We start from the raw sequence: 19,991 nt of genomic DNA on the forward strand, positions 1-19,991 counted from the left end.
CATCTTTAATCCTAGGTACAGGATTTATAGTTATATAACAAAATAAGACAAATCATAAAATTATATATAGTAAATATCCACTCAATAGAGCAATTTTATCCTAAGGAGAGAAAATTTAAAAAGGAGAAGAGGAAAAAATAAGAGAAATGAAAGAAGAAAAAGAAATTAGAAGCAAGGCTGAAGAACAGAGGAGGATTACCCAGGCCTCAAGAAACTAGTGTAGAAAACAGGAGGGGAGGAAAGAAGGAGGAAACAAAAAACAATGAAACAAAAAAACTAAAACAGTGTTCACATTCACAAAAAAAGGCAAAAACAATTTTAAGAAAGCCAAAAAACCAAATGAACAACAACCAAAAAAAGATCAAAAGAAAAAAAGAAATTGCTCTGTGATTTCAAACCTGTGCTTGTCTTCTGTGTTCTACAGTTTTGTGGTATTGTCCAATTCAGAGCATGTCTTCACTGACACTGGTAGACAAGGGAGGTGGTCAGAAGCCAGATCCATGCAAGTCAGCAGGTGGGATGCCCATTGTGGGGCTTTAATATCCACAGAAATTCAGGTTGAACCTGGCCTCTGATCATGGAGGTGGGACCTGAGTTGTTTAGCTTGTAACAGTCTGGGTGTCTCTTGCCAGCCTGACCACAGCTCCTTGACCATGTGCATCTGCCTTGGTTGTCCTTTGTCCAGTCACTGTGGGAGTTTAACACTAGGAGCCCTGAGATGAAGTGAACCCTCAGCAGTTCTGAGTTCCAGGTTCAATTAGCTTCTCCCTAAAATGGCATCCAACCAGCCACTGTTTCCAGGGGACATAGCAAATGCCTAGACTGGAGTCACTCATCAGCTGCTGTAGTGCACAGCATCCACCTCTCTCCCTCCTTTTTTTCTTCCCCAAGTTGTTATTTTCCAGTGTCTGGATTCCAAATATTGGAGAGGCTGACTTATTACTGCTTACCAAACTGCCATCTTCCCAGAAGTTCACAGTCATTTAAAAATAAAAGCATGTGTGTTTGTAAAGTGTATTGCCTACTTCCTCCTTTTGTAAACCTCATCTGTGCTTTGAAACATCTCATTTTGGTATGGAAAGCATTTCATACCTCCCAAGTGTGGATGTGCTGGTCTCAGGTGATCTTAGGAAGAACTTTTGAGGTCATCCTGTCAGGTGAATTTTGAATTAATCCAGATCGTTACCTTAGGAACAAATAGACTTGATCTAAAGTCAATATTTTGCTTTTATAGAAGATACCTGTACTTAGTGTTTGTGAGGGGAAAAATATATCAAACTAAATTCTAGAAAGCATTATAATTTTTAAAGGAGAACAACATGAGGGTGGTTGACAGGCAGTTGTCTACCACTAGATTTTTTAAAATCCCTAAAATTTTGAACAGAATGGCTTGTTCTGGAGTTCCTAGCATATTTGTCTGGAGCCAAGGGATTTTCTTTTTTTCTTAGCTTCTCTGAGTTCAGATATTTACATTTATTGCTGCATAATGTAGCAATTCAGTGTCCCTAGAACATATTAGTTTATTGCTTACTCAACACTTATTTAATAGTTACTTATTGAGTACTTCTAAGTTCAGCTGCAAGGAGGCAGAATTAAGAGTGAGTTGTATCTAACCAGGTTTTGGGTTTGCTAAACAAACACAACAAAGGAAATGGGCATGTGTGCACATGATTATTGTGAGGTGCCAAGAAATCCAAGCTGGGTAATAGAATACATGTGAACCAGTAGTAAGAGAAATTTAAGGAGCTCTGTCCTTAAAGAGGTAGAGTCAATGAATAGAAGGAACTAGTGGGTTAAATAATTGTTGGGATTTAGGATTGGAGCAGGTGGAAAGATGAGTTGCTGGGAAGAGCATGGTCTGTTTGACATTGGGATTACAGAGAGGTTGTGGTTGGTGGTGGTGACCAAGTCTGAGCTATGATCATGGATGGGTAGTTGAGATAGGCAGAGGAAAAGATCATTGGAGAAGATGAAGTCAGGAAAGTGAGGGACCAGAGTAATGGAAGGATCCTCTAATTGGAAACGTAGCAAAGCAGGTGAGGGAGGATGGGGAGTGTTTCAGGAGTGGGAGATAACAGTGATTATGAGATAGAAACAGATCACTCAAGCTTCAAAGTTTAAGGCCTTTTTGGAGGAGGAAGTATCATCATCTAGAAGCAGGAAGAAAAGCAAGCAGGCAGAGAGCCTTCAGAAGGCAGTGTGTCCTAGAGAGAGCCGGGGTTCTATTAGAAAACACTTATTGATTAGAAGGAACAGGGAGGATTCAAAGAAGAGGCTGAGGATTTAGGAGATTTTACTGGATTCCCTAAAGGAAGGGCGCTCCCACAAGACATTCTGGGAGGTGTTCAGGAACCACCTGAAGAGCTGAATAGGGTGGGGTCATGTTAGGCATGTTTGTGGTGAGAAAGGGGGTAAACATCTAGGGGAGACATCTGCAGGGACCCATGCCTATAATCCCAGCTACTCAGGAGGCTGAGGCAGGAGAATTGCAAATTTGAGGCTAAGCTGAACAACTCAGTGAGAACCTGTATGAAAATAAAAAATGAAAGAGCTGGGATCGGTAGAGTGCACTTAGCTTCAACCCCCCCGCCCCCATGACACACACTTAGCAATGAGTGTCCAGATGGTAACCCAAAACCCACTTGTTTATCGAAAACTGCCAGCACTGCAATTAAACCTGAATACTGAGGTTTTAGTTTAGAAAAAACAACTTGTACATTAATGTCTTTTGTCTTCAAAGAAAAACAACCCCTGTGCCATAGGTTGGCTGCCACTGGTCTAGAGGATTGAAGGGGTCCTGGCATCAGCAGATGGAGACATGACAGAATTAGTCATGGGTGGTTTCTGAAACAGTTGGTGAGGCTGTGAGCGTAGGGAAGATGGGTCGGTTGGGCAAAAAGGAAGACATCTAGGGTTCTTCTCTCCTCTTCAGACTCCTTTTGAGGCAGGGTTGCAGCCTTATTCCCCAAAGCATGGGTAGGTTTGCAGTTCCTTCTTCATTCCGTGGGTGAATGAGTGGAGCTGGAGAGGTGTACATGTGTGAGCATTAGCGGGAGGCATGCAATTCTCACTTGGTACAACTGCCAGGGGAGTGTCAACTGAATTAGTGGGCTTAGTATTTTTAAATATTGCTTTTTACTTGAGAATCAGTTTAGTATGATATATCAATAAGAGTAACTAATAGCTTTAATTGGGGGAGGTTACCTTGATCCATAATCAGTAGATATAATTCAGATTCCAATTTGTATTGGAAAATAGGTCATTCTCTCCCTGCTTTCTTCTTGTCCCTTCTTCCAGAATATGACTTGAAAACTGACAATGTTACTGTTTTATCTACTGAGTAATTGACATATTCTTTTCCCTTTTCTCTACAGTGAAGAAAGCTACAACGTCAATGATTATTCTTTAAGAGATCAGCTCTTGGTGGAATCCTGTGACAATGAAGAGCTTAATTCCTCTCCAGGGAAGAACAGTTCCACAATGCTTTATTCAAGACAGAGCTCTGCCAGTCACCTCTTTACGCTGACAGTCCTGAATAACCATGCGAATGAGAAAGTGGAAATGCTGCTGGGGGCGGAGACACAGTGAGTACGCAGAGGGAAAGGGTTTCAGAACACCAGCTAACCCTCTGCATTGCCTGACTGCCCTCTGTGTACAGACTATCTAGAAATAGTAGCTACTATTTTGTTATTTTTAAGTATGAATCATACCAAGCATGGCATTGAGGTGCTGTGAATAGATGCTGTTCTTTTCATTGTGGTCCTCAACATCTCAAGAGGTGGATTTGTTATTTTCTGCCCCTAGGAGTCTTGATTGTGCATCAGTTAGTGTGGTTTTTGTTTTAACAGAGTGGTTTAAAATCATTTTATTGTTTTTGACAAAATATGACTCATTGGCCTTAATGGACTATGACTCAACTGGTGGTTTGATTCCAGCATGTAAGTTGTCTTAGATAATGGAAGTTATTTCTTGAAGTTATTTCTCAGTCACCTGCTGTCAGACAGAAAGCCCAGAGATTGTCGAATGAGAAACTACTCTGTTTAGGAAAACCTACCAGTGATCCAAGCCAGAGTCTGTGCAGAGCAAACAGGCAGCGGTGACTGCTGTCCATCCTCACACTGGGTGAGGGGAAGGGCGTTTAGTTTTCAGGTGCACCCTAGTGATTCCATCCATTCAGAGATAGCTAACCCATTTATTTATTTGAAAAATGGAAACCATCTCTTATAGTACTTATCATGGGTAGACACCATGTTGGCTCAGGGAGCAGAGCTGTGGAAGAAAAGAATGCGCCCTAACTCTTTGCCCTCTCAGGCTCCTGTGTCTGTCTTCTACCTTCATCTGCCAAGGTTCCCGTGAAGGAAGAGTTTAAATGGATCGGCCACCAGAGAATAACAACCCTTGAGCTGTAGCAAAATCTTAGAGAAAATACCCAAGAGACGTCTCTGGTTTTGTTGTTTGTTTTTGTTTTGTTGTTATTTGTTCTGGGGGTTGAATCCAGGGCCCTCATTCCGAGCTCTACATCCACAGCCCTGTCTTAATTTTTATTTTGAAAAAGGTCTCGCTAAATCAGAGTTGCCCAGGCTGGGCTTGAGCTGTCAATCCTCTTGCCTCAGCTTCTCAGAGTGCTGGGCTTACAGGTATGTGCCACCATGCCCATCAAGACAGCTCCATCTTTTAAAAGGGATTTTTTAACAGTATTCCTGCATCATTAGTGAAAGACAGAAGAAAAATGTGAAAATTACCAGGCATCCACATAAAATGTTACATAGTCACTTGGCACAAGTTCCTGGCACCGGAACTTCTCAGGGCTGAAGAAAACCAAGGACAGGTTGATGTAAAGCTATAGAATATTCCAAATCAACTTGAAGGAATGAATAAGAAAAAGAGCTTCATCCTGACTAACATGTTTGTTTGTAAAACAAAGAAGTCTTTTACTAGGGTCTCGGAGTTCTTCCTCTGAAGCCTTTGAAAGTTTTCCCAGCATTCCCTTGGGTTGCTGCTTTGGGCAAGAGGGCCTGGTTGGGTGCTGCCCTGCCAGTCTGTGAGGTGACCAGTGTGCCACCTGGACAGGGCCAAGCCTGAGGGGAAGACATTTTTTTCAACTCTAAAAGTGATTTAAAGTATTTGGCCAGTAGAGACAGAACTAGGCTTCTTTTGTTTGAGGGAACCTCTTTTAAAAATGGAATTAATGCATCTGAGTTGGCTTTTTTAAAATTGCAAACATTTCTTATTGGTACATGTTTGCAATACATGACATTTACATTCATTTGGGGGGATTAAACATATGCATATAACATAGCTTAGTCATTTTTATCCCCCTTTCCTCCCATCCCCTCCACTCTACTCCCTCTTTCCCATTTCCCTCCCCCTGCTCCAAAAAGTCTGCCTTAATTTACCCTTAATTTGTTAATAATTGGATTTCTCATATGAGAGAAACCATGCCATATTTAACTTTCTGTGACTTTGGATATTTTTTTGGTACCGGGGATCAAACTCGGGTCCTTGCACTTGTGCAGCAGGCGTCGAAACCACTGAGCTAAATCCTTGGCCTGACTTTGGATTTTATATGACTTTAAGGACAGAAGAGCTTAACCATTTTGGAGATTAGTGCTTATGTAGACGTACTAGCGAATTCTGAGAAACTAGTGGCTCCCTTCTTCTCTTATAGATAGTAATGGTGAAAGTGTTCTTGGTTTTGCCTTATGTTGTTCTTTTGTCTCTTATTTACAAGGATTGTTCTTTATTCAGGGCTAGCCAACATAGCAGAGGAGCTTTCCCTGACTCATAATTTATGAAATCTCTACCACTTGTTTCTTATACTGTTCCAAGGAAGTGAACATGTCCAGCTCTTTGTACACCAAGGCTAGATCCTTTCCTGGGACATTCTGTAGTGGGTTTTACCCTCTTGCCTTTTGATCTTGCCATGGACTGAAAGGCTGTTCATTTCCTTAATCAGACATATTCTCAGAATATTTAGTTATGTCACCCATAAGCCCGTGGGTATGACTCATATTTGTAGTTCTTTAATTAATACCAAGGGAACATTCCAGAGGGAGCAGAGAAGCAGAGGGTTGTGGGTACAGGAGTAACTCTGTTTTTCTCTTCCTCCTCCTTCTGTCCTCAATTACAGTTGAAAAACAAGTAAGTGGAAATGTTTGTAGGACAGAAAATAGCATTGATGTCGAAAGAAAATATATAACAGCTAAGCTGTGCTTTCCTTGAAAAAACAATTGACTGTTTAAAAACCTAGCAAATTGTTGTATGACATGATCAGATATCTGTCGGTCAGTTCTGGGCTGACTGGTTTCTTTTATCTTTTTGACTGACAGAAAAAAATAAAAATTGTACCTATTGAGGTATTATATATTTTTTGATACATGCATAATGTTTAAATCATCAAAATTATTATCTCCTCAAATATTTATCTTTTTTTTATGGTGCAGGTTATCCAGCTTTGAGCTGTTTGCATCGGTAAAGAACATGTTCCTTCCAAGATTTGTGAAATGTATAGATTAGTATGTGTTTTTAAGATTTTCTTTCTTTTATGTCTTATTTTGATGAATGTGATCCATTGACAATCTATTGAGAAAATGAGATTTATACTCCCACTGTGGCTTTGAGTAATTTCAGAACTCCAGACCAGTCACATTTACCCTTTGGCTACCAAGTTTTCCACCTGAAAAAAATGGGGTTCATACATAAATGTTTACCTTCTTTGAAAAACTGTGCTAGTAGAGAAGAAAGCTACCTGAAAACAGTACGGAGTGCAAAATCAGTAGTAGGATAGGGGCAGCTGTTTGGCACAAGGTCAATAGATCGGTAGCTTTGATTACATAAGGAATGCAGAAATGCTCACCAAAAGGAAGTAGCATCTGGATGGGTCAGGCACTAGCCAGCTATGGGACGTGAAAGGGGGATCCAGAGGTGTTACTTCCGAGCTGAAGGATGTGTACAGGTGAGGCAAGCGTACATCTCAGGTTCCCCAGAATCAGTAGTTCAAGTTTGTGTCCACTGTCCTGCTGAAATGATGAATAGCACTCTCTTTGACTCTTGAAAGTATCTTGTTTAGATAATAAAATAATAAAATAATGGCAATAAAATGATAATAAAATATGTTGTGACCTCAACTCTATGGTACACATGTATTATAAAACTTAATGAATGAAATAGTCCAACTCAGTTTTCCTCTGATGTAAAATGAGATACAGGTGAAGGGATTTGCCTGAAGTCACACAGGAAGTGAGTTATTGCCAAAGCTGGAACCACCTGGAACCTGACCCTCCTGACAGTCTAGTGCTCTTTCTAGTAACAGATTTTAGTCTTTCAGAGAAACTGCCAACCAGTAGACTCTTCCACCCTGACACTGAGCTCCTGCACCCTCAGCTTCTCATCTGTGCTCACTTATCTTGCCTCCCATGGCTGGAACCATCCTCTCCTCTCCTCTTCAGACATACAGCCTGTCTGAAACCAGTCATCTCCACTGCCTGCCCTTTTCCTTAACACCAGCACGCTTCTGTGGCCGTACCACTGACGTGGCTTTGGTGCTATTTTGATGCTTTCTGTCTGAACTGATGAATTGTCTCACCCTGCTTCCTGTGCAAGAGTCTTGGGGCACATGCCAGTGGAACCACCCCGACAGCCATCTTACCATTCTTCTCCAGTCAGTCCTGCACTCTCCTTGTCCCCAGTAGGCTCCATTTACATTCTCACCTTTTCTTTGGGGGGGGGGGTTCTTTGTGCATAGCAGGCCCCCAATAAATTTTTTTGTGATTGAGCCCAAATTAATACAATTAGCTTTCCTATATCCAAGTGAAGGTAAAGTGGTAGCTGCATGTAGAGAAATACTACTCTGAGTCTCTAGTCATTGCCCTTTTTGTTGCTGCTGGCACTACTTTTCCCCAAATTTCAACCCCAGGCCTTTTCACTAGGCTACATCCTCAGCCCTTTTTTTTGAAGACAAGGCCTTGTTTCCACGTGTGATGCACCTAACCCCAGGACTCCAGGACTCCAGAGCCTGAGGCAAGAGGATTGAGGTGAATTCAAGGCCAGCCTGGGCTACATAGTGAGTTCAAGTCCAGTCTGAACTACCTAGTGAGATCTTGTCTCAAAAAGAAAACAACAACAACAATAAAACAAAAACCAAAAAAAAAGAAAGAAAAAAGACAGGGCCTTGCTAAATTGCCCAAGCTGATTTCAAACTTTTGACTTTCCTGCCTCATCCTTGGGATTACAGGCATATGCCTTCACACCTGGCTCAAATTCTACTTGTTTTTCAACTTTTGCTATTAAGAATATTTTTAAACGATTTGTAGGATGTGCATCTAAGTCATGTGTACTGAGTTATGTTTGTTTGCCTCTTACAGATCTTAAATCATTATACTGCCAGTGACACAATAGTCTGTGAAAAATACAAAAGCTTATCTTTTAGAAAAGGACAAAGGAAAAATGTTTTACCACTGTCATGGGCTTTACAGGAGGAATGTGGGAGCCAGAGAGCCCCCTTTGTCTGCCTTCATTAAAATGAAGCACAGACAGCTTCAGCTGGCACACGCAGCAAGCTGTAGCAAGTGGTGTCCTTGTTTTCCTGTCTTTACAGTAGGATTTCAATGTCATTTGGGTCCACTGCATACCATGATGAGGTGTCTAGGTCTTGTGCAGTGATGAACACAAACTTTCTCCACTCGTTATATGTAACCGTAGGATAGAATCACTTAAATGCACATTCACAGACCCTCCTTCAAGTGTCTCTTTCATAGACATCCAGGAGCCTAATGTGCTTGGTGCTTTCAGCCCTCCAGACACCAGTTCCTGGGCCTCCTGATAAAGGGGAATTGTCAGCAGGGAGTCTTTGTGCTCTTCCTGCTTCTGTTAATGATTTAATTAACAACAGGAAATAAATGGGTTGGAATAAAATTGTAAATCCTATCTCAGATGCAATCATATACTTCCATCCTTTAAGAAAAAATCGCAATACAGAGAAAACAAATTATATAGAAAAATATATTTATTTCAGGTCATAGTAATTTTTTTCCCTTGTTGAATCTAGAATCTAAGTTCAAACAGTATTTGATTTGTATGATCCTCATCACTGACTTCAGTCAAACAGAAGGGAGTGAAATGATACATGTCTTTTATCAGTGAGGTCTTTTAATCAACCATGAACAGATAGTTGACCCAGTTCGAGTTAACGTAAAGATCCCAGTCTAGGCTTCCGGTGTCAAGAGCTATTTGATGCTATAAACAAGCAATACTTTACTTAACTACACCGCATGTCACAAATTCTAAATTTTAGAACTCTTTTTAGGGGACCAAGAATATTATTGTGCTTGGGTTAGATGTTTTAAATTAGGTAAATTGAGCTGGCATCCAACTTTAAGAGGCTTTGTCTCACAGCATTCACGGTGACTTTTTCACCCTGTGGATTTTCTTTCTTACATCAGTTTATGAAACCAGTCTAGTTACACTGAATGTGTGAAGGAATGGACAAAAACAGTCATCTTCACAATTATTTTTTTGGCTGCAGATGTGTTTTTATTATTATTTTTTTAATCAGAGGCCGTAGGTGTGGACGTTTCTAACAGAATCACAGAAACTTATAGGCAATGACAAGGAGCACAAGTAGCTGAATGAATGCCTGCCATTGGAGGAAGGATAAAAAGAAGGCTAAGGAGCAACTAAGGTTTCTTCCTTTGAGAAATTAGGAGTGAAGTACCAGTGGTGATATCGCATCAGTGATCCTATGTTATTTCAAAACCCATCCCACTTTCCCAGTACAAGTTTGGGTTTTCTGGCAGATGCCTGGTATCCAGTGAGAAGTTGACTTTCTGTATCTTTGAACTCTGTGTAATCAAGTTTATACCTACCATGCTTATCAGTCAGTTAGATGAGAGGCAGGCTGGTGTCCTAGGGCCGCTAACTGCTGCCTCACACAGAGAACTGGGGAGGGACTGCGGCCGCAGATGGAAAAGAGACTCTTCTCAACCGAGTCTTCCTTTTCTACCTGAGTCAGTGTAGAACACTTTGTCTCAGAACGCTACAGGCTATATTGGGGTTTGTGTTCTCCACTTTGTTCCCTGAGGAGCAACTCTCTTTGCAACTCCAGCCTAGCACAGGGACTGTGCACTCAAATGAATGCTGGTTGAAGAAAGGAATGGTCAGTTGAGCCTTGGAAGTTGGCATGCACCAAGTAGCGATTTATATTAGTGCAGCATTTCTTATTTTGTCACTTTGGGAAAAGGGAAAAGTCTGACTGGAGTGTGAGGTAGGTTCCAAAGTCATCTTTATTGTCTCATAATGTCCCTGGACAAAATAGATGTCAGTGCGTGAAGGTGAATGGTGGACTTGATATCTAAATTTAATAATGGGGGTGGCCTGGTTTTTCTTGTTATTCAAATTCTGTCTTAGGATGAGTGAGTCTCCTCCCTGCTTTAGAGTGCTTTCTGCTTCATGGTGGGAGGGAGCTACTTGGCAGGGCTCTTAGAAGCCCCAGGGGAAGTCATGAGGTTCCACTTCTAAGAGGGGGCGGGACTGATTCAATTGAAGCAGTTTCAAGAAGCAGCTCCTTTCAGCAAGGGCAACAAGGAGTGTGTTGTTCTGTCCTCTGGAGTCCTTGCAAGGGGCCGCTGTGTCTAAGGGATGCCATTGGCATCCAGACAGCATGCCACGGGAATGAGAGATTTCATGTGGATTGCTAGAAACTGCGGCAGGGTGGAAAGTCATGTGTGCAAGGTCTGGCTCCAGATTGCTCCAGAGGGCTCTGGGAAGGCCAGGATAAAGATGCAGTGGTAATCCCAGGATGAGCCTAACAGGCTCTGGGACAGCATATAGAGACATGAATGGATCATGTTGATTCCTCTTGGTGAGCAACTCCTCTGTCCATGAAGTATTATTTCATTTTCAATTGTCTTTGTATTTTGGAAATTACAGTTGAGCCTAGATCTTATCCCAACAAAAAGGCACCAGAGATTAATATTTTGCCTGGGGATTGTTTTAAAGGGAGTTGTGCGTTATAAAACCACTGCAAAGCACTTGGCCTGGTATTGGGAAGAGACAGTTTTTAAAAGAAAGACAGTGTCATCAGTTTCTATATAAAATTGTTCCTATCACTAGTTGACACACCAGCTTAACCGAACCCAGCCTTGTTTTATTTTTTAAGTAGGTTTGTTTTAGCATACCAGTTCTACCCTTCTTGCCTTTCCTGTATTTTATAAGCACCTACTAGGGGATACCACCTCGTTGTTCCCACACTCCCTGGGAATAGGTGTTTACTTCTCCAAATCTGCTTTTAAAAAGGAGATAAAAATAGTAATATTTTCTTTGCAAGTTTGTTGTAAAGATTAGATGAGATGATACTTGTAAATTACTTAGTACCATACCTAGCACGTAGGGGCTCCATACTATACTTTAGAGCAAAACCTAATTCCTGCCCTGCCAGGGTTTATGACCTGGTAGGAGAAAGCCGGCAATTGAATGCATGATCAGGCTTCAATGTATAATAAGTGCTATGACGCGTTTGTTAGCAGATGTTCACTAAGACCCATGTTCAGTGCTAGACAGTGCTCAGGAGATAATGCAGTGAATCAAACACAAGAGGTGGCTGGATTCATAAGGCTTACCATTGACCAGCTATGAGATAGAGATGTGCAGAGGGGTTCCAGGACTGTCTGACAGGGATGAGGACAGAAATGTAGCCCAATACATATCACCAGTGGCCATCTGGAGGAGATGAGGCTTGTGTTTTCAATATTCAGTGGATATACTGAGTAAAAGAAGCCAAATGTGAAAGCACATGTGCTATAGAGTTCCATTTTCTGACGTACAGAGCAGGTAAGCTTCATCTGAGCAGTAGCTACCCTTGGGCAGTAGTTGGTTATTGACTGGCAGCATGTACATTTGGGTATGTGTAAGTCAGCAGGAACAGAGCTATATACACTTGTGAGTAAAATTTATTTTGTTATGTTGTCTCTGAACAACAACAAAAGTCCTTAAATGGCAATAATGAGTGGGCATAGGTGGATGAAGAGGGAAGCAGGTATTTAAGAGCAAGCGCGCCATGATGGAGTGACAGGAACAAGGAACTTTATTTTTTTGAATGTGTATCTTTTTAAATTTTCATTTTTATTAGTACATGTTTGCAGTACATAATGATTTGGAGTACATCTATTGTGTGGAGTTGGTACATGTACATGACACGTCTTAATTTTTTTTATTTCCCCTACCATCAGTCCCTCTCTCCGTCTCTTCTCATCTATATCCCAGTTTCCTGTTGTCTATCTTATATTTTGCTCTTTATTTATACTTTGAGTTTCTCATATAAAGGAAATCATGCAATATTTGTGTGTGTCTGATTTGTTTCAATTATGGTTTCAAGGTGCATCCATTTTCCTACAAATTACTCCAATTTATGCCAGCTATTGTAAGAAGAAGAAAAAGTTTAAAGTACTCGGCGTAAAAGTGTCCCTTCTTCAAAAGGAAAGGGTAGTGTAGTGGAAATTGACCTTGATTGAAGTCACTTACCTCAGGACTTCTGTCTGGTCTTCTTGTTATCCTTCCAATCAACTTTTGGGAAGATTACAGGAAATAATAGATGTCAAGTGCTCGTATCTGATAAGTGTGGGTTTAATGAGTGTTTCTGAAGTGATTTAAGTATGTGAATGTGTATGTAAATTAATTGCAATTCTAATACTGTATTGGATCTTCAAAATGTGAAATGAGATTATTATATTATGAAGCATTGCTTGCTTATTTGAAACTTTGGATCCTTTAATCAATTATTTTGTTTCATGTAATTAGAGCTGACTATTTTATTACAAAGTCTTGGGGTTTTTTCCCCTTATATTTTGGATAGGAACTGTTCCTGTTATACCATTTTAAAATGTTTAAGGGTTAGGGATGCAGCTTAGTGGTAGAGCTTTTGCCTAGCATGAACAAGGCCCTGGATTTGATCCTTAACACTGACACACAGAAAAGCATTCGAGAACAATTTAAATATAGTCAAAGAATACCAATTTCAAAATTATTTATGTAACAGGTGAGGCAAGTGTAAACATATGTAATTTATTGTCTTTTCCAAAATGGTTTGAGTATATGAGAAGGAGAAACAGTGGAGAAAGACTGCTTGGCCAGGGTTTTTTTTAATTATTTTTTTTTGGCACTGGGGATCAAGCTCAGGGCTTTGCACTTTCAAGGCAGGCACCGGAACCGCTGAGCTGACCACCACCCCCACCCCGCCCTGGCTCCTTGACCAGGATTTTTTAAAAATGAAATTTACTTTTTTGAAAAGTTAAACACATCAAGCCAAGCGTGGTGGCACATGTCTATAATCCCACCAGTTGGAGGCTGAGGCAGAGGGATCACCACAAGGCCACCCTGGGTTATAAAGTGAGTTTGTGAGTTCAAGGCCAACCTGAACTCTACATAGTGAGACCCGGGGGTGGGGGGGAATCAGATTATGAATGTGCTATATACCTGTTTGTGATTGTAATGTTAGTATCATCTGCACTTTATTAAATGTCAAAACTGTCATATGAGAAATCTCATCCAACCAATAACTAGCCAGATTTATTTTGAATCTTTTGACATGATGAATAGTTCTCTGTCTATTCTCAAGCTATTGTTTTAAAATAATTCTTATGCTTGTTTTGAGTACAATCCTGTACTTGGTCTGGGATCTCTCCCGTGTTTTTGGGGAACAAGTTTGCATTGAGTCCGGAACATACTCTGTTCCATGTCTAAACACCTTGACTCTTTCAACTGCCTCTGCCCTCTGTGTTTAGGAGTGAGCGAGCCCGCTGGATAACTGCCCTCGGACACAGCAGTGGGAAGCAGCCTCCAGACCGAACCTGTAAGTTCCCTGGAGGTGCAGCCTGAGTCAGGATGTAGAGGGGCTCTGCCCCCTGCTGGACAAGGGGTACTGATGGAGTACACCTCCACAGTCCTTGCTTCCTAAATTTCCTCCAAGGAAACCTTCCTTCTGCCTTACTCAGAACTGCTGATCCCTGCTTTGGAAGTCAGGGGGTCTCAATTCAAGTCCAAGGTGCAGTTCTTCTTTGCTATGTAAACATGGAAAATTGTTGCTTAGCTTTTTTGATGTGTTTAATCGTCTGAAAGTCAGGTACATCATTATATATAGCATGGGGTTACTGTGCGGATTAAGATAAATTACATTGATGAAATCCTTACTTAACTATAGAGCTCTTAAATTTTCAGCTTTTATCAGCGGGCAATTGTTGCAGATTTAAGCTTTCTTTCCATCAGAGTAGTCTGAAAGTTTTCAACCTAAAAAAAATTACCTAACTATTCCTTTTGACCTTTAAGTATGTTTTTTTTCTGCCAGAGAACTAGGGACTGTTGCAGTAAATATTGGTGTCTGTGCCTATTTATCATCTCCTTAACTTTGATGTTGTACTTCTGGTGATTCTGTTTGGAAGATCAACCCAAAGGATTGGAGCAGCAAAACTAGTTATCTTGGAGCACTCAAAAATCAGCTCTTGAAGTCAAAGCCAAAGGGATTGGCGTGAAATAAAATTTTATTTTAAAAAATAAAGTCATGTTAGTAGTACCAAGTCACTAAAGTTGTTTTATATTATGTCTCAACATTTTGAAGGGAGTCTAAAATGCCTTGTAAGCTTTTAGTGGGCATTCATGTTCTTACTGAAGTTCACCAGCTGGCATACACTGCTACTGGTGAGGGGAGGCACACTCTGGAGGAGAGCTGGATATTACCCATTTTATTATCAGTTGCACAGCCTTGGCATATCATCTACTCTGTCTTGCCTCAGTTTCCCCAGTCCACAATGGCTGCCTTCTGCAGCAGTACATGACATGACTAATGACTGCTGATCAAATCTGTCATTCAGGGTATTCATGCACCATAAAAGACCTTTTGAATCTGAGCTTCTAAAATTCTAAGCTTGTAGCCAAACAAAAAAATTCCTAAAAAAGATCTTCCTCACAGAAACCTACCTTAGTCTGTCAGCACCAGCTCCAAACTGCACAGAAGAGCCAAGTTAATGCACACTGCTGCTTTATACCTGTTTCTTTCCTCCTCTGCCACTGGAAGCTCAGTGTGTCCCATTTCCTCTGCAGCACTGACCCAGGTGGAAATCATTAGGTCATTCACATCCAAGCAACCAGATGAACTCTCCCTGCAAGTGGCGGATGTGGTCCTCATTTATCAGCGTGTTGGAGATGGTGAGTAGGTGTGTTCTTCTGAGGGACTTGTGGCCAGCAAGAACCGTAGTCCCAAGGAGTCTCATTTTGTCATTAATGTTCGTATTCCATATCCTGACACATTAATGTTTGAACTTGCACGTACTGTCTTCTCAACTCTAAGACTAGGTTTACTTCTCCATTCTTACTTCTTTTCCTCTTTCCCAAGATTTTGTTTTCCAAAGGAGAGGTTTTTCAGAGCCCTAAACATGACTTACAGAGGTGTTTTAAGGAATTTGAAAACTTTTACCCTGACTGCCTTTTCTCTTTTTGTACCTTCCTTCACTTTTCCTGTTTTTCATACATGTCTTCATTTATCTACACATTTACTTTTGGGTGGGGATTCAGTCACATGGTATTATTCAAATGGAACCATGAAAAGTTTTCTTTTTTTTTTTTCCTTTAAGTTTATTGGTACATTTTAGGTATACAATACAGTTACATTCATCATTGGATCTTGTACCTCTACATGATGTACCTTGGCTCTCATTTTTTCCCCATTCCCTTGCCCTCCCTTTACCCCCTCCATCCTTCTCTATTTACAAAAATTTCGTTTCCATTTTTTCCTTTTCTCATATATTTTCCTTTCCCTTCTTTCCTTTCCCCTACCGCTCCCACTTTCCCTACTCCTTTAGACCTTTTCTTCCTATTTCACATTATCAGCTATACCATTTGATCTTTATTTACACTTGTAGTTTTTCACACCAGAGAAACTATTCGATATTTACACATGTGTGTCCTATTGAAAAGTTTTCTTTCTTTCTCATTTCTCCAGTGAGCTCATTCTCAACTCCAAAAGTTCTTACTTTCAAAAAGGAGTTCTTACTTTCAAAAGGAGTTTTTTTCTGCTACCCTTACCCAAAGAATCCCCTTCCCCAGCTCAACAGTAATTCACATACTCTATCAGCCTCCTTACTTCCAAGCTTTCCCTCTTCACCTTTCGCGTCATCCACAGTACCCAGCCTGCATAGAGATGCTACCTCGAGCTGTCCTCACCTCCTCCTCGGAGCCTGGTGCAGTGACATTCCTCCAGATACACTTCTTTTTGAGGCAGACTCTGTTCTTCCTCGCAGGCTGGTATGAGGGGGAACGACTTCGAGATGGAGAAAGGGGCTGGTTTCCTATGGAATGTGCCAAGGAGATAACCTGTCAAGCTATAATCGACAAGAACGTGGAGAGAATGGGACGTCTGCTAGGACTTGAGACCAACGTGTAACCTCTGAGACAGTGTTTTGTTACTGCGAGATTTGCACGACAGCATGGTGGGCTGATTGTACGGTTAACTTCATCAGCGCTTATTTAATGAAAAGAAATAAAAACATTTGCCTTTAAGCTTGCCAAGATGTTCTGCTCTCCAAAGAACAGCTAGTTAGTTCACAAAATTCATTTCTTACGTGATGATCTCTTGGTGAACCTCTTTGGGTTCCACAGAGCCGCCCACTTCAGGGATCACGCAGCCTCAGCACCTCCTACTTTCATTGCATTTTGGCATTAAAAAAAATATATTAAAATATATATATATGTGTGTATATATATATATATATATTGCTATATCCTGGTTTTCTTAGTCCCTACTTTACTAAGAACATTACTCTTCTCCCTTAAACCTCTCTTTTTATGGTTTTCCGAATATTAGCAAAATTTTGTCTTTAAGGAATGCCTAGTTTTAGAAATATTTTTCCTATTGTTTTAACATCTGATCCTAATGCTATGTTGATTTCGGAAGGAACTGATCAGAGTTCAAAAGTGAGCAGTCAGGTTCTCCTAAATCTCTTCCTAGGAAAGGGACATCAACACTTGAATTTTTGCTCACATTTTCCTCATTAGATGGAAAGTAAGGATTTTTTTTAAAAATCCATTTCATTCAGTATTGGTTTTAGATACATGTAGCCTAATAAAACTAAGCTACTTTAACATAGAATTTAGATGGCTCACATGTAGAAAATCCTGAACATAGGATAGGGTCCTGATTTTTTTTAAATAGTCCCAAGTGAGCTGATGACAAGCTCATAAAATACTGACATGAGGCTGCTTTTGCCTTTAATAATGCAGGATTCTTACTGTTGCTTGCTCATTTCCAATTAGGAAATTGGGTGGAACACACTTTAACAATCTCCAGAAAGGGAAAATGAAACCTTAGAAGTTATCAAGAAGCCAACATAATACCTACTTGAAATATTTTGCCCTTAATGCAGATCTATTCTAGTTGCACTCAAAGTCCTTGCTTGCTGGGTTGGGAGTCTCTTAACTGACGGTGTCTGCAGAACTTTATTTCTTCTCCTAGTGCAGGTTGAGCTAACAGTTGTTTTAATTGTAGGTCTCATAGAGAGGATTTGGAAGACTGGGAGAGGATAAATGACTTTTACTGTATGTTCCCTCTCTGTTCTCAACAATGGCATAAAATCTGGCAATGTATACAATATTGGAGGACTCAAATTGTCCCAACTAGTATCTGCTAACCAGTTGCCCAAACTGTAAGGTTCCAGAAGCCCTATGCTTAGATAAAAGTGCTTGGCTCACATGTCCTGCACCCTTCTACCTCGGCAGTAGACTTCTCACTCTTGGACTGCTGTCTTCTACCTGTACATACATTCACTTTCAAAAGACATTCCAGGTCCTGAGTCTTTTGAGCCTAAGAAAGTATGTGAATGAAGCAATAGCAATGGGCCACACCAGGAGACCTCTTGGTGTATGTAGAACAGGAAATCTGTCTCCTCTTTAATAATGTCACAGATTTTCTAGAGGAGTGGCTAAGAAATTGTAATTTAATTTATGTTTTGTTTACTAAGGAAGATAAGTTCATTGCTTGCAAGGCAATCATTTTGTATTATTTTTGCTAATAATTAGTTGGCGTTAGAAAAAGTATGAATCCTGTAAATTAATTTATAAGTGCAAGTGTTTAACAGTTTTGGAAGTATATGCATTTTATAAATCAAAGCCTTAATTAGCAAGTGGATTAATACAGTTATTAGATAAAATATTGCTGTACAGCAGTTAACACTATTCACAGTATTTCATTTCAACTTAGAATTGTTTTTAACATGACAGTATTTTTCAAAGCTAGTTCATTTTCTTTGAGCTCTGTCTCTGAATTGTACAGTAATTTCATTCATGGAAAACAAAAATGCCATCTTTGTTCAAATAAATTGAGTTGCTTGTACACTTTAAAAATTTTGTGAGGTTATAAAGATGTTGTATATATTTGTCTTTTTGTACTGTTGTGAGTTAATTACTGGTCGTATTAAGATTATGGTTCTCTGTATGTTTTGCAAAATCAGAATTGTACTTAAAAGATATCTGTAGCCAACATTTCTGGGATTTCTTTTTTCGATACTAGGGATCGAACTCAGGGCCTTTTCATGGAGCAACATCCTCAGCCCTTTTAGTTTTTTGACAGGGTCTTGCTAAGTTGTCCAGTCTGGTCCTGAATTTTTGATCCTCCTGCCTCAGCCTCCCAGAGTGCTGGGAATATAGGCATGCACTACCACATCTGAGTCAGGGGACTAATCTTTTCTCTTTGGGTACATGCTGGCCTTGGCTGCCCTAGAAGACAGCATTTCTCTCATTTTGTTTTTTCTTCATGTGAAATAAGTCAGACGGGTTGTATTTTTTTTTAAATTTAAGTTCTTTTATTGGTACAATTTAGGTATACAATTCATTTACATTTATCATTGGGTGTTTGTACCTGTACATGATATATCTTGGTTTTTATTTTTTTCCCCATTACCTGAGAGACGAGAGCATTTTTAAAAGTTGGCCATGCTGTTTCTTCTGTAGTTAGTTGAAAACTGTACAGTAAACAGCTTATCTTAAATAGCACACAGATCCTTTACTGTTGTTGTCCCCTAGAGCATATCTTAATATTCACTTTGCTACCCATTGTCTAGATAATCAAGTTTTGTCACCTCATGAATCTTTGTGAGAGGCAAAGAATGAACCCTATATTAGTTTTCTATGGTCATCTAACAAATTACTACAAACTTCATGCCTCAAAACAACACTCATTTAGCCATGGATATAGCTCAGTGGTGCTGCACCTGCCTTGCAAGCACAAGGTCCTGAGTTCCACAGTTTCTCATTAAAGCTTGGTGTCTTCCTTCAAGTTTATTCCTGTTACTTTCAGAATTCACCTCCTTGTAGTTGTAGAACTGAGGTCCCTATCTCCTTGCTGGCTATCAGCTAGGGCCTGCCCACAGCTTCTGGAGGCCATTCCTCAAAGCATGTTTAAGCCTCCTCATACCTGGGATCTCTGTCTCCCTGTTTATGCTTTTGGAGAAAATTGCTTTTAAGTAACCATATAATTATGTTAGCCACATGGGATAATTTTCTTTTTTTTTTTTTGGTACCTGGGATCGAACTCAGGACCTTGTGCTTGCAAAGCAGGCAGTGGAACCACTGAACTAAATCCCCAGCCCATTTTTCTTAATAATCCAGAATTAACTGCTTGGGGACCTTAAGTATATCTGCAAAATTCTTTGACCATGCAACATAAAATAATCCAAGATGTGACATGAGGGATGGAAGTGGGGAGCCATCTTACAATCCTACCTACAACACCCTCTATAAAATCTTTATAGACTAGGTACTTTGTTTTCTGGCTTCTCTTGCAGCTAAGACACATCCATGTGAGAGCAGATACACTGGTCAGATACACTGTTCTTTGGATATACCAGGCATCTTTGCTGAATTTTTACTCAAGTTAGTGATGGAAGAGGAAAGATGGGTAATGCCAACCCTTCAAAGTAGCTGGATGCATCGCTCTCTGCCCCATCTCCCATCCA

At 40.3% G+C, this 19,991-nt stretch overlaps 1 protein-coding gene across 1 annotated transcript in view; it reads left to right on the forward strand.

The window, feature by feature from the left end:
* The window catches only part of Arhgef26 (Rho guanine nucleotide exchange factor 26), a 131,922-nt gene extending 113,507 nt beyond the window's left edge, over positions 1-18,415 (forward strand). The window contains exons 11-14 of the mRNA XM_004834482.4: positions 3,375-3,584; positions 13,776-13,843; positions 15,088-15,192; positions 16,284-18,415. Coding sequence (XP_004834539.1) covers positions 3,375-3,584; positions 13,776-13,843; positions 15,088-15,192; positions 16,284-16,426 — 526 coding nt within the window. The 3' untranslated portion in view covers positions 16,427-18,415. The remainder of the gene's footprint in view (positions 1-3,374; positions 3,585-13,775; positions 13,844-15,087; positions 15,193-16,283) is intronic.
* Positions 18,416-19,991: the final 1,576 nt, after the last annotated feature.

The sequence above is a fragment of the Heterocephalus glaber genome, unplaced genomic scaffold (assembly GCF_053883595.1).
Source record: "Heterocephalus glaber isolate CG9 unplaced genomic scaffold, H.glaber_assembly_v1.0 deba00001504, whole genome shotgun sequence".
Taxonomy (NCBI): domain Eukaryota; kingdom Metazoa; phylum Chordata; class Mammalia; order Rodentia; family Bathyergidae; genus Heterocephalus; species Heterocephalus glaber.